This window comes from Colletotrichum gloeosporioides (genome assembly GCF_011800055.1).
Source record: "Colletotrichum gloeosporioides strain Lc1 chromosome Unknown consensus_64, whole genome shotgun sequence".
NCBI lineage: Eukaryota > Fungi > Ascomycota > Sordariomycetes > Glomerellales > Glomerellaceae > Colletotrichum > Colletotrichum gloeosporioides.
In genome coordinates, this window is record NW_025544709.1 from 721,799 (window position 1) to 737,395 (window position 15,597).

Sequence of the window (15,597 nt, forward strand, 5' to 3'; positions counted from 1 at the left end):
TTAGGAATTAGATCTCCAACATAAGAGAAATCTAAGTTTAAATCCTAAACCCAGGTTTAGGAATTAGATCTCTAATATAAGAGAAATCTAAGTTCAAATTAAACCTAAGTTTAGGAATAAGATCTCTAAGATGAGGAGAATCTAAGTGTTTAAATCCTAAACCCAGGTTTAGGATTAAGATCTCCTAAGATAAGAGGAATCCAAGTTCAAATCCTAAACCTAGGTTTAGGAATTAGATCTCCTAAGATGAGAGGAATCCAAGTTCAAATCCTAAACCCAGGTTTAAGAATTAGATCTCCAACATAAGAGGAATCCAAGTTCAAATCCTAAACCTAGGTTTAGGAATTAGATCTCCAACATAAGAGGAATCCAAGTTCAAATCCTAAACCCAGGTTTAGGATTAAAATCTCTAACATAAGAGAAATCTAAGTTCAAATCCTAAACCTAGGTTTAGGAATTAGATCTCTAATATAAGAGGAATCTAAGTTCAAATTAAATAACTTAGCTAATTAGCATTTCGCAAACTATATAATAACCATAAATACGCTCCAGATATAGTACCTAATATATAGTCTGCCCTAAATAAGTAGGACAGTAAAGCTGCAGTATACCAGTATTTCTATTCAACGCATATACTACTAAAAGGGAGATAGACCGCCTGCTTAGTTCTATATACTACCCTAACCTAATATATCACCCTCAATATCTTAAACGCTACTATAGCAGAGGATAATATAGCTGAAGTAGGCTTAGCTATCCTCCCCAGAAGCCTCTACCACTAGCTAGCTTATCGTATAGCTTACGAAGGTAACAATATAATCCTCAAGAGCCTTCTCAGCACTATTACTAAAGTTAATAGCTCTATATAGGACAAAAGCAAAGCCTTTATCCACATCAAGCATAAGGTAGTGATCTAGATCAAGCGCCATCATAGGTTACATGAAACCTTCTATAACCTTACCCTTAGGGAACTAGAAGTTCGTAGCCTTAAGTGTGCAGATAACCTACATAATATTCTTATAGTGAACAAGACCACTCTCCCTACTAATACCAAAGGTAGTAATACGCTAGATAATAATACTTAACATGAGGGGGGGCTCAGCAGGCATATAAGCAACTAAAAGCTTAATAGAGGTATAGTTAAAACCCTTAGTAGTAATGCTATTATAGAAGCTAATAATAGCTATAATAGTAGCACTTTATCCTATAGGGATCCCAGACCAACTCAGAGCCTCTGCCTATAGGTATACTGCAGCTAACAGTCCCTCCGCTAAGTACTTATATAACGTACTGAAGAGGATTAAGGTATCTTAGCTAATAGGCACCCTCAGCTTGCTAATAGTATTAATACATATAGTACCTTTTAGCATCAGCAGACCATCCTTAGGGTTACTAGCTGTCGTAATATAGGTTGTATAGTTATCAGCAATTTCTAAACGATATGCAATACGTATTAGTAACTGCTAATTATTAGCAACCCTAGCGCTAGCATTAGAGCTAGGAGTAAGCATAATGTAAAGCTCTATTATCATACCTATACTAACTAGCTTCTCTACATACTATTTCTATATAGTCTGATTAAGAATAATCACTTTAAGTTTAAGATTAAGTTGAAGATTAAGTTAAAGATTAAGTTGAAGATCAGGTTGAGGATCAGGTTGAGGATTAAGTTAAAGATTAGGTTAAGGAGTAGGTTAAGAGCTTATTACTAAAACCTAAAAGAAAATAAAGGTTAATATTCCTAAGAGTAGAACAGAAGTAAGTAACTATATAGGGGCAGTAGATATAAATATACCTTCTAATATGTAATATTAGACATAAGTAAGCTATAAAGTATAGCTAAGCAAGAGAATAGTATATAGTTAATAGTAGAAGAAGAGGTTAAGAAACAGGAGGAAAGCGCTAAGTAAACACTACTACTCTTATATATTAAACTTATTTCTAGATAGTTTTTAATAGTAAGCATATAGGCCACTACACCTACCTAAGGTTGCAGCTCACATTCAATAAAGGTCTGAAAAAGGGGATCCCAACACTATAGCAGGCAGTAGAGGCTATAATAGGTAGGTGCAATATAGCAGTGTAGGTAAGCTAGCAAAGCAGGAAGAGCTCTTAACTTAGTAGGAAGCAGCAAAGTAGGGGCGGGTAGTTACATAAAGGATGGGGGGGAAGAGAAGAGAAGGTAACAGAAAGCAAATAAGTGATTAGGTACAGGGAGGGTTAATAGATACCTAAGAAGAACGAAGGAGCAGAAAGTAGCACTGCAGAGAGCTAAGAAGAGGCGTAGCATACTAAGGCTATAGATATTAGGAAGTAGAAAGGAATAAACCCACTCTCTCTAGAAAACATAGTAACACTAGCAGTAATAAACATTATGTTATATAATTCAATAGAATCTTAAGTATAAAAGATACCATATAGTACTAAACGATATAAGCCCAAAAGCTCTACTAAGCTAAGCTATCCAACTTAAATACTATCTTCGCTATAGTTATCTTCAGTATATATAGGCTAGTCACAAAACCGCTCGCCAGAAGAGGATAAGTCCTATTATGAGATAGGAGCTAGCTTAAGCTCTTACGCTCTAATTTAGTCACTAATAGTTAAACTATATAGTGACCACTTAGAGAGGTCCTACATCTAATCCTTCGTAGTGAGCATGAGGATATTATCCTAAAGATAAAATATAGGTTAGTACTATAGAGATATATATACAGATAAGACATATACCTAAGGCTTAGACTTATTAAACTAGTGTAGCTAAAAGCTAACCTCTATAATAACCTTCAGATTTAGCACTAGCTTATTATTAATATCTAGGTCCAACCTATCTATAGCATAAAGATAGAGGTTGCCACAGAACTCGTTAAAGGATTTATACGCCTTTATTCTAGAGAGGAGCTTAGAAAAGTTGTCGTTATCCTCTGCAGCCTAGATAATAAGGCTATTAGACTTATTACACCCTATCTAAAGCTGGACGATATACCTATTTATGTTCTCTTGGATCTTTAGATCTAGTAGTAGGCTGTTAATAAAGGTAACAGCAGGTATAGTTACTATTAGTATAAATGGTTTACTTAGCTAAACTTTAGTGAGTATTAGTAACCCTAAGCAGGAGGAGAATAGATATATAGACTAAGTAAAAGAGCAGGTAAGTAAGAGGAGGTAAGAGAAGAAGGTTATCTTCTAGCCTCTAATTATCAGTTGAGGGAGGAAGAGTAAGTATAGGGAGCTGAGCAGAATACAAACCAGAATATCCAGGGAAGGTATAAATAGAAAAGAGAGCAAGTACTAGTATAAAAAGGCAGGTCTATAGAGATAGTGTAAGTAGGATGTATTAAAACCCTATAGCAAATACTTTATCTAATACTATTTAGAAGAAAGGTTATGCCTTTTAGAAGAAAGCTTATATTTAACTACCTGCATAACCTTCAATCTGCTACCCTTAAACCTTATCCTAATTAGGCGAAAATAATTAGCTATAAAAAAACCTCTAAATATATTAGCTAGAACCTCTATAGAGTGGGGCGCAACCTTTAAATCTATTAGTCCCCTTAGCTCTAGGTGACCTATATGCATAGTGGGTCTTTAGTATAGTGTAAGCCCACTAATTAGTATACACTATATATACTACTACTGCTACTAGTAGGAGGTGTAAGATAGAAGTTAGCTAGGGGCCTAAGCCTAACCCTAAGCCTAAGCTAGGGCTTAAAAAGAAAACTGCCCCCCTACATAAGTGATCAAGCCACTTCACGTAAGAAGCTAACCTTTCTATCTAGAGATTATTAATAATATAGAAGGATTAGCAGAGGGTTCAGACTAAAGCAGAGTCCTTTCCTTTTCCTTCTTTTCCCTATACCTCAGGGGTTTCTTATATAATATTGCAAGGAGAGGAAAGCTTAGTGAAGGTTATTATTATATCTCTATCTCTCACCTCTATCTTAAGGTTATAGCACCCTGCTTATAAATACACTATCCTAATATAGTAGGCAGCTTAGTGCTTATTGCCTGCTAGCTAGGGTATAAATAGGAAAGAAATAAAAAGAAATCGCATGAAAACTGCTATAAACTAGTATGCTAAGACTGCTAAAACTGCCTATAAGAAATCATAAAACCCTCCCCCCCCCCCCCTTNAAACCCCCCCCCCCCCCCCTTTTATTATAGCCTTCCCTAGCCCTAAAGAAAAGCAGTAAAATAGTTAATCCCTATATCTAGTGAAACTATATCTACCTCCCTACCCCTCTAGCCCTTACAGCCCTAATACTATGCTTACGCTATAATCTTATCCTCTAGCTTTATAAAGTTATTAATAGCTTATAGCAGCAGCTTTATAGAGAAGAAGAGCAACTTCTCTATGTCTGTATCCTTATTAGTAACCTCTGCCTACTAGTTGCCTGCTAGAACACCATCCCATATGATCTTCATAGCAGTAATCCTTAGATCGTTAGAAACTTTAACTCTAGCTATACAGAGGGCTAGGAGGTGTATCATAGCTATACTGATGCTGTTTATGCAGCTCCTACCTATATCCTAGGTAGTGATGTAGTTGATAGGCAGGATATCCCTAAAGTACTTAGCTATAGGCTTGCTAAGCACCTTATTAGCCTCTTCTAGGGCCCTGTTGAGACAGTCAGTATAGTGATAACCTAGGTAGGCCTCATACCTATAACTGTATCTGTAAGTCTTATAGGGGACCTAGCTGTAGGTGGTGCTGTGCTTGAGCTCCTTATAGTAGCCGCTAGAGCTATCAGGGACTATAGTAATACTAATATCCTATAGGAGGGTTCCAGGGGCCTCCTTGTATCTATTCTTGAAGAATCTATCATAACCTTAATCCTAGAACGCATCCCTCTAGAACTTCCTGCTAATCTCTATACCTTTAGCTATAATGATAGATAGTTTTATGGTGTGGCTACTATTATGGATTTTCTTGAATGCTAAGGTGAGGGCCCGCTTAGCATCTCAGATTGTATAGAAGACTACCTAATAGCCTAATATGAAAGGCTTTATTAAGAGTATCTTATCTATAATAATATAGCAGATATTATTATTACTAGGCCTGTTCTTAAGGACGTCTAAGGTCATTAACTTAGTATTATAGCAGGAGGTGAGGTTAGCATGTATGAACTTAATAGAATCATTAAGCTTCTATTAAGTAGCTAGAATAGTAAGCTAGAGGTTATTATTAAGCTTAAAACGGGAAGCTATTGCAGCAGTTATCTTCTGAGGGGCCTTAACTACTTATTAGTATCATTTAAATAGGAAAGAGTACTAGGGATCTATGGGGGGTAGTACTTACTGTTGAGGATTTAGGGGAAGGGATACTAATACTAGCTTAGGAGGGCTATTAGTAATAGCTGAAGATATAAGATTATTATTACTAGTAGTATAGGAAGGAGCTTTAATTAACTAGGTTAGAGGGTGATAAGTGTTACTAATGCTAGCTTAGGAGGATTATTTATAACTAGTGAAGATATGAAGATATAAAGATATAAAGATGTGAAGATATAAAGAAGTGAAGATATAAAGATGTGAAGCTGTGAAGCTGTCGATTATAGTGGTGTAGGAAGGAAGTTTTATGAGCTGGGTTAGAAGGTGAGGAGGGTGTCCTTTTATACCTTAGATCTTAGAAGCTATAGTGTAAAAGGTGCTACTGTTAACTATTATAATACTTTTAATACTATGATATTACTATTATAAGAGGGGTAGTAGTGTCTATAGTAGCGTTTTAACTGTGGGTTTAGGAAGAAATAGGCGCTTTTTATAGTAGAGGTCTTAAACTAATATAGCAGGGGAAGGTATATATGAGGAGGTAGGAGTAATAAGATATAGTGGATATTACTATGCTAGTGAATAGCTCATCATGATATATAGATAGTATAAGCAGTCTTTAGCAGCAGTAGCATTAATACGTAAGGTAAGTCTCTAGCTTAGTCTAAGTTTAAAGTGAGGCTAGGTGAAGTAGAGATGCTAAAGCTAACCTAATAGGGAAGGCATGCTCTAGCAGCTAGGATTAATAGCATATAGTTAATATAGCAGTACTATTAAACAGCTTATAATAATATCTATTAGGGGCTGAGGGTGAGGCTGAGAGTGAGATATAGATAACACTTATACTTCTTCTGCTAAGCTTCCCTGCCAGCCTGTATCTAACGCCTTTCCAGCCTAGGCTAGGTGCCTAGGTGCTTATGCTAACTTATAACTTCCTATCTTAGGTCTAGTTTATAAAAGCATCCCCTATAAAAGGTTGCTCAGTATCCTAGGCAGATAATTAATATTAAAAGATCAGAGGGGTTATAAAGAAAGAATAATTACGTTTAGAGCTTACTTTAGATTTAACTTGCTATTACTCAGTATAAGTAATTAACTAAAATTCTAAATACCTATTTACTAGGTCTAACTATTAATAGCTTTAGCTGTAGCCTGATCCTATTTTATATGTAATACTATTAATTCCCTCTAGTAGCAGCCTAATAGTTAACTCCTATATCTTGCAAAACCACACATCCCTCGTTATCCTTCTAGCTAGATACCTTAGTATCCCACCTATCTTATAATCTTATTCTCTAGCTCTATGCAGTTGCTAATAGCTTAGATAAGCAGCCCTATTAAGAAGAAGGTAGGCTTATAGCCTAAGCTATCCCTAGCCCTACGCTCTATAAACTAGTAGCCTACTAGAACCTTATCCTATACTATCTTATAGATCTTTATCTCATTATTATTAGATAGGTTAACCTTACTAATGTAGACTACTAGGAGATATATCATCACTATAGCGATACTATTAACATAGCTCCTAGCTATATCTTAGATAGTTAGCTCCATAGCAGCTCAGGTAGGCTTAAAGTACCTAGCTGAGGGTAGGCTAGTGTTCTTATTAGTGACGCCTAGGTGGTCCTCTAAGAACGTAGTATAGAAGTTGCTTAGGTAAGCCCCCTCCTTACTATACCTAGTCTTAAAGGGGACCTAGATATTAGTTTTATTATGCTTTAGCTCCTTATAGGAGCTGCTGCTACTATTAAGGACAGTAGTAACCTCAACTTACTATAGGAGGGTTCTAAAGACCTCCTCATATCTATTCTTAAAGAATTATATCTAGCTATTATAGTAGAATACCTCCTATATCTAATCCTAGCTGATCTTAATCCCCCTAGCTATAATAACAGACTACTTTGTTATATTATTACTTTAGTGAAGCTTCTTAAGGGCTAAAGTGAAAGCTAGTTAAGCGTTTATAATAGTGTAGAAGGTAACTTAGTAGCTTAATATAAACGCCTTTATCTTTAGGATTGTTTCCTAGTAGAGGATATAGATCTTATTATCTGTTAGCTTATTCTTAAGGGTATCCTTAGATATAAACTTAGTAGCATAGTAGGAGGCGAGGTTCTTAGAGATAAACGCTAAGGTTTCGTTAACTATGCGCTAGGGGGGAGCTATTATAGCAGTTATCTTCTAAGGGGTCTTAGCTACTTATTAGCATTATTTGAATAGGAAAGAGCGCTAGGGATCTATAGGGGGCTGCACTTACTGTTGAGGTTTTAGGGGAAGGGATGTTGCTGCTAGCTTAAGAGGGCTGTTAGTAATAGCTAAAAGTGTGAGATTATTATTATTAGTAGTGTAGGAAGGAGCTTTAATTAGCTGGGTTAGAGGGTGATAAGTGTTGCTGATACTAGCTTAGGAGGATTATTTATAACTAGTGAAGATGTGAAGAAGTGAAGATATGAAGAAGTGAAGATATAAAGATGTGAAGCTATTAATAGTAGTAGTATGGGAAGGAAGGTTTATCAGCTAGGTTAGAGGGTGAAGATAGTTTCTTTATTATGCTGTCCTAACTTAGGGAGAGAGGAATAGTAGTAGGCAGAAGGAAGGTGCTAGCTAAGCTTACTATGAAGGCTTTAATAGCTTATAGTTGTAAATAAAGATATAAGTGTGGTTATTATTATGGCAGCAGTAGTAGTAGTGTTTTAGGTAGGTTTCTAGCCTAGGTGTAGATAGTAAGTGAGGCGTTTAATAGCAGAGATCTTAGTAGAAGCTAGCAGGGTAGTCTAAAAGCATAAAAAGCACGCGCTAGCAGGTAAGAGCACTAAGCTAGGCTGAATATAGCGTTATTAGTAAATAGCTTATAGCAAAAGAGATAATTATGTAGTATAGCTAGTTAAAAATATTAATAATTCACTACACTTGCCTCCTCACGTGGGGATATATAATGCTATAAGGCTATACCTGTTAAAAGAAATAAACACTATTAAAGGAAATAATCACTGTTCAGGGAAATAACTACTGTTCAGGGAAATAATCACTATTCCTGCTATTCAGAGTTAGGACTAATTCACTAAGTGTCTTTAAGTAGATCTCTCACGTTTATGAATAATAACCTTTTCTCTATCTAACATCTACTTATTTCCCCCTACCTTACTGGTCTACACTAGATCTAAAGCTCCTTCGCTATAAAAACAGCCTCTATCGCAACTTCCTAAAGTACCTTATCTTCTACACTATCCAGAAACATCTATAGAGTCACAAATAACTATTACCCAGCCCTCCCTATCGCCTTAATAGATCTATTTACATACAATCTACTAAAGTTTAAGATGGATCTCTATGCTTAGGTAGCTTGGCTAGGGCCGAAGCCCACTAACTGCTAGTATAACAGAGTAGAGGCTTATAAGAACTGAAGAAATTAACTACATAAAAGGAAAAGTAATGCAGCCCACTATTATCTTCTAATATCTATTCTATATAGTATAGCTAGCTGAACTAACGCTATCCCTCCCCTATCATTCTTATGATACTTTGCTAGTATGAGTTAATATTACTATGCTAGTCTGCAAAGTTAGGCTATACTAGCAAAAATATCTCTTGAGATATTCACGCCTGCCTGCTTAATTAGCGATGAGGAAAGATAATCTATTCTATGTGATATAGCTAGCTAAACTAATACCTTTACCTATAAGGAGTATAGCCCCTACTCTAATATATCCTCACACCTCAGAAAAAGATATTATTAAGGTGGGTATAAAAGTCCGTAAGGTCAAGATTATCTAGTATTCGCTCAGTTTTAGGATAGCTATCTCAGCCTATATCTTCCTTAGCGATAATAAAGATCTGCTTTACTTTCTGTAATCTATATTAAGGTAATAAATCTTTTAACTAAGGGTTCTTAGTTTCTTAGACTTACTAGTTTATTATAGTAGCTAGAAAACCAAATCTACTAGTCTAATCCCTTATGCTTCACACCTATATAATCCACCACCTCAAAACACTTAGACTCCTAGATAATATACAGATTATCGCTACCCCCTTCTGGACTATCTAGTATGTCGGCAGGCTTAAGGAGCTCGCGACAAGTAGCTATAAAGTTATTAGTGATAAAGAATGCAAAGTGGACGCCTTCAGCCCACTCTACTAGGATAGAGGCTTTACCCTATTAGAAGCATACTCCTAAGCTGATTGCTACCTATCTACTAACAACAAAGATAGTAAGATACTATACATCCTTAACATTAGAAACAGCAGGGTTAGCTTTAAAGTTAGCTTTATAGTAGTCTTTACAGGCCTCAATCAAAGAGACGCATTTATAAACCAATCTAGACATAACTCAGGTCATTAGCTCTAGATCATAGAGCTTAATATTAAACTAGTTTCACCTCTTGAAGTTAATATTATAGAAACCTTTAATAGTCTCCTATATTATAGATCCAGTAGTTTCCCTATACGCAAGGAAGGTTTTGATTATCTACTAATCCTAATACTTATTCTCAGTAAGGAGCTCTAGATCTAGCTCCCTTTAGGGCCTATTAGTAATAGCCTCTATAATATTACTACTAATAGATTAGTTAGACTCTGCGTTAAAGCTATTAATATCTTAAGAAGATATATCAACTAGAGGCCTTAATCTTAAAACGTATTATTAGTAAGTGCTTGAAACGTAAAAGAAGTGAAGATATCTATACTTATAACAGTTTTCATACATTCTTAGTTTCTAGAAGCTTAGAATAGTTTAAGTTATAATGCTCTAAATCAAGCTATATATATCTTCTCTCTAGTATGTAGATAAAAGAGGTGGAAAGAAATCTAAAAGGGATAAGTAGCAGTTTAAATAGTTAGCTAAGTACTAATTACATTAGTGAAGTTCTTAAGGTGATATAAGGTGAATATTTACTTTATAGGTGAATATTAAAAGGAATAGTACTACGTTAAGTAGGTAGGCAGGTGAGATGCAGCAGGGATTAGGTCTTACAGCTCTTACAGCTCAGGTTCAGATAGAATAGAAGCAGAAATACTAGTCTTCTTAGTAAGTAGGTAAGTAAGTAGGATATAGTAAATATTAGCGCTATCTAGCTTAGTTTAAAATAGATTATTCTTACGTTCAGCACAAAAAGGCTATCTTTAAATACTATTAATATTTCTATTTCAGTTTACAACCTTTATAGTGAGGTATTTAGTTCTACAACAGAATCTAATTTACAACAGCATATATATTTATACCTTTATGTTAAAACCCTCTAGAACAGGTTAGCTATAAAGGGGGGAAGTAATAAAGAGCACTATAAGGCAGTTCTTCTAGTTACTAGTTCTTCAGATTATAAAGCATACAACAGTTACTCCTATAACTAAAACGCAACTAAAAGATAAGGTATATCCAGCAAGCGCAGGGCGATTCTCAGTATAGCATATCTAAAAACTAAGTGGTCTTTAAACAAAGCATACTACAGGCATTAAAACATAAACATATAAGGCTAATAAGGGCGCCTAGAAGCTAGAAACAGATTAACTATAGGTTAATTCTTCAGATTACAAAGCATATAACAGTTACTCCTATAACTAAAATGCAACTAAAAGATAGGAAATATCTAGCAAGCATAAGGTAATTCTCAATATAGCACATCCAAAGACCAGGTAGTCTTTAAACAAAGCATACTGCAGGCATTAAAACATAAACGTTTAAGGCTAATAAGGGCGCCTAGAAGCTAGAAATAGATTAACTATAGGTTAATTCTTCAGATTATAAAGCATATAACAGTTACTCCTACAACCAAAACGCAACTAAAAGACAGAGCATATCCAGCAAGCATAGAGCGATTCTCAGTATAGCATATCTAAAGACCAAGTAGTCTTTAAATAAAGCATACTATAAGCATTAAAACACAAACGTTCAAGGCCAACAAGGGCGCCCAGAAGCCAGAAATAGATTAACTATAGGTTAATTCTTCAGATTATAAAGCATATAACAGTTACTCCTACAACCAAAACGCAACTAAAAGATAGGAAATATCTAGTAACTACAGAGCAATTCTCAGTATAACACATCTAAAGACTAAGTAGTCTTTAAACAAAGCATACTACAGGCATTAAAACATAAACGTATAAAGCTAATAAGAGCGCCTAGAAGCTAGAAACAGATTAACTATAAGTTAATTCTTCAGATTATAAAGCATATAATAATTACTCTTATAACTAAAATGCAACTAAAAAATAGGAAATATCTAGTAACTACAGAGCGATTCTCAATATAGCACATCCAAAGACCAAGTAGTCTTTAAATAAAGCATACTATAGGCATTAAAACACAAATATATAAAGCTAATAAGGGCGCCTAGAAGCTAGAAACAGATTAACTATAGGTTAATTCTTCAGATTATAAAGCATATAACAGTTACTCCTACAACTAAAACGCAACTAAAAGATAGGAAATATCTAGCAACTACAGGGCGATTCTTAATATAGCATATCTAAAGACCAGGTGGTCTTTAAACAAAACATACTACAGGCATTAAAACACAAACATACAAGGCCAACAAGGGCGCCCAGAAGCCAGAAACAAATTAACTATAAGGTATATAATAGTTACTCCTACAACCAAAACGCAACTAAAAGACGGGAAATATCTAGCAACCACAAAGCAATTCTCAGTATAGTACATCCAAAAACCAAGTAGTCTTTAAATAAAGCATACTGCAGGTATTAAAACATAAACGTATAAGGCTAACAAGAGCACCCAGAAGCTAGAAATAGATTAACTATAAGTTAATTCTTCAGATTACAAAGCATATAATAGTTACTCCTACGACTAAAATGCAACTAAAAGATAGGAAATATCTAGCAACTATAAGGCGATTCTCAGTATAGTACATCTAAAGACCAAGTAGTCTTTAAACAAAGCATACTATAGGTATTAAAACATAAAGGTATAAGGCCTACAGAGTAATCGCTTAAGTTACTAAGAGGCTACCTAGTCTGTTAAGGGATAAATACATTAATAGTATTATTTATTCTTTTGTCGTTAAAATATAGCTATATAAACTATTACTTCTCTAAGTTATTACCTACAGCTTCTAGCTATACTTAAGTCTCCCTATTATCAACCTATATTAATATTAACTACGCTATAACTACACTTAGCATATCAGATTATTATCACACTTCACTTCCCCCAGGCCGATAAGCAACATCCCAATACTACACTCCCCTACTAGAGAACAAATACCTATTATTATCATCATTATAAACAGAAGCACACCTTACCTATATTATAGCGCAAGAACTAGGAGTCTTCAATCCCCTAGTAAGAGTTATTACAGGCATAATCACCAACCTAACCTACTGCCCTAACTATATATCCCTTATTAAAGAGTTTACTAAAACCTAATCTACGCTAAAGGACTTAGTGTCAGAAATCAACATAGGGGAGAAAGGGGCTAAAGACAACCTCAAGATAATCGCTAAGTTTAGGGATACCATCCTCACTAGGCTACTTATAAGGCATCACTATAGGGAGAATAAAGCTAAGTTACTACTCCCCCTTATAAGCTTTAGAACAAAAAGATTCTTTAGCAGCAGTAAGGCTAGAGATTAGCTTCAGCATGCAGCCATCACTACGCAGTCTCAAGATAATAAATATACTTACTTTAATACGCTACTATATATTAAACACTTCTGTAACCACTTCCCTAATAGGGGGGGCATACCCTAGTACCACAGACTTATCAGATTTAGCGTCACACTAGCAGATAATAACGATACCCACATCGAGATCTCTAGTATTCAGTTCTTTAAATCCTCTAGTACTTATTCTAACTTAATCTATAAGCTGTTCAAAAATTAAGTTATTAAGCACTACTATAGCCTCTATAAGTCTATAACAGAGGAATATAATACCCAGCATGCTCCACAAGCCTTTAAGTTTATTACTAGAGAGGAGGTAGGGAACATCCCTATCTCTATTAAAACCCTATAGAGAAATAAGGAACCCTAGCCTAATATAGAGTAAGTATCTATTATCGCCATAAGAGAGTAGGTTAGAAATATAAAGTTAGTTAGGAATATAAAATAGGTTAGGAATATAAAGTTTCCTCTCCTACCTAAGGGAGAGGATATTAATAAGGAGCTATATATTCAAGAGGCCAAGAATCTCTTTATATCTCTTATTACTAAACTCTCCTAGCCTATTATTAAATCAACCCTTAAAGACGTAGAGAGGTGCGCATAAGAGAGCTTTAAAGCAGAAGTAGCTATATATAACAGTGAGGTAGAGAATAGTTTATATTACTATTAGCAGTAGCTAGTAGGAAGATACAGACTTATATAGTACTATAGGTCTTAAACCCTAAGAAGCTATAGAGGATAGTAATTCCATATAAGCAGTATATATTAAGTAAAAAGAGTAGAAGAGGATTTATTAGGCTAGTATAAGCCGCCTAAAGCAGCAGAGAGAGTTAAGCATAAAGCTACTCTACAGGTAGAAATAGGTAATAGAAACATTCTCTAAGCTAGGTATAAGGTAGCTATATATCTTAGCACCAGCAACCAAAAACTAGTCTAAAGTTAAGAATACAGCAAGTAGCACTAAATTAATTTAAAGACTACATAGTAATTAAGGAATATATATTAAAGCTAGCAAATAAAAAAGAGATAGCCTCTAAAATAATATCCCTTATTAGAGTTTTCTTAAAGTTAAGGGTTAGAGTAAAAGGAAACAGTTTTAATTTAATATAAAGAGAATAAGAGAGGAGATAAATAAGGGGGAAAAGTTAGAAATATATAAGAGGAAAAGGGTAGAAATAGAGCAGAGGGAACAGTAAAAATAAAATAGAAAGAAAACGTTACAGATAGAGGAGGAGTATTTAGCGTTAATCCAGATCAAGGTCATCAGAAACAGATAAGAGGAGAGGTCAGAAACAGACGAAAAAAACTAAAAACAAAAGGTTAGAGTTATAAGCATAAAGGGAGAGAGCAGGAGGAAAGAGTTATAATTAAATATAAAGAGAAGAGGGATTAGGGATAAGAAGAGAGAAAAGGTTTAAAGTTAAATAGAAAAAAAAAGAAGAAGGAAAAAGTTAAAATAGAGCAGAGGAAATAGTAATAATTAAACATAAAGAACACATTAGTTAGAGTTAGATAGAAAAAAGAAAAAAGAGGAAGGTTAAACTAAAGTAGAGGAAATAGTAGTAATTAAATATAAGAGAAATATTAAAGATAGAACAGAAGTATTTAGCGTTTACTTAGAGAAAGGTGATTTATAATAAATATAAAAGAAAAAGTAAAGAAGAAGTTCAGTTAAAAGAGCATAAAGAGAAAGGTAAAGATTTAGAACAAATTTTAGATAGAAAATAGAAATAGCAGTTAAAAAGAAGAGGAAAAGAAAGAAATAAGAGCAGAATGAAAATAGGTTTATAAGTAGAAGAGTTAAGAAGAAGAAGGAAGGAAGGAAGCAAGATAATAAACAAAGAAAGAGGTAAAATAATTATATAATAAGTTTACATTAAATATAGATAGAAGAGTTAGAGAAAAAATAGAAATAAAATATAGGTTTAAGAAGAATAAAAGCAAAGAGTTATAAATAAATATAGAAAAAAGAGATAGAAAGTTAAAATTATAATAGAAGGATAGGGTTAAAGATAGAGAAAAGAATAAAGTTAGAGATAGATAAAGGGAAGGAATTAGGGATAGAGCAGAAAGGATAGTTAAAGTTAAATATAAAGCAAACGTTAAAGATAGAACAGATATAGTTAGCGTTAATTTAGAGAGATAAAGATAGTTTAGAATAAATATAAGAAAAAGAGTAAGGAAGAGAGTAAAAATTAAAAAGAAACATAATAGTTAAAATAATAAAGTAAATAGAATAGTTTATATAAATATAATTATATAGCAAAACGTATAAGATGAATAAGAGTAAGAAAATAAAATAGAAGGAAAAGAAGTAGATGTTAAAGTTAAAGAGTATATTTCAGAAAGAAAGGTAGTTTTATAGTTTTAAGGATAGGAATAAGAGTTAAAAAAAGCAAAAAAGAGGAAAAGAGAAAAATTAGATTGAAAAGAAAAGAAAAAGAAAAATAAGTTACTAAGTAGAAGAGTTAAGAGAGGGAAAGAGATANTTAAAAAAAAAAGAAAAAGAAAAATAAGTTACTAAGTAGAAGAGTTAAGAGAGGGAAAGAAATAAAGATAAGCAAAAAAAAGGAATAAAGAAAGAAGAAAAGGGATTAAATAATAAGGTTAAGTTTAATATAAGTAAGAGGGATAGGGAGAAAGTAGAGATAAAAGGTTAAGTTAGTAGTAAGAAAAATAGAGAAGTAGAAATAGATATAAGAAAAAGGTAAG

The 15,597-nt window shown here is 33.9% G+C and overlaps 1 protein-coding gene across 1 annotated transcript; it reads right to left on the bottom strand.

The window, feature by feature from the left end:
* Positions 1-4,530: 4,530 nt before the first annotated feature.
* On the bottom strand, positions 4,531-4,847 carry GCG54_00003843 (uncharacterized protein; the record flags this gene model as incomplete). Its single annotated transcript, XM_045403904.1, has 2 exons — positions 4,531-4,695; positions 4,767-4,847. The coding sequence occupies 2 exons, from the start codon at positions 4,845-4,847 to the stop codon at positions 4,531-4,533; spliced, it is 246 nt and encodes an 81-aa protein (XP_045261536.1).
* Positions 4,848-15,597: the final 10,750 nt, after the last annotated feature.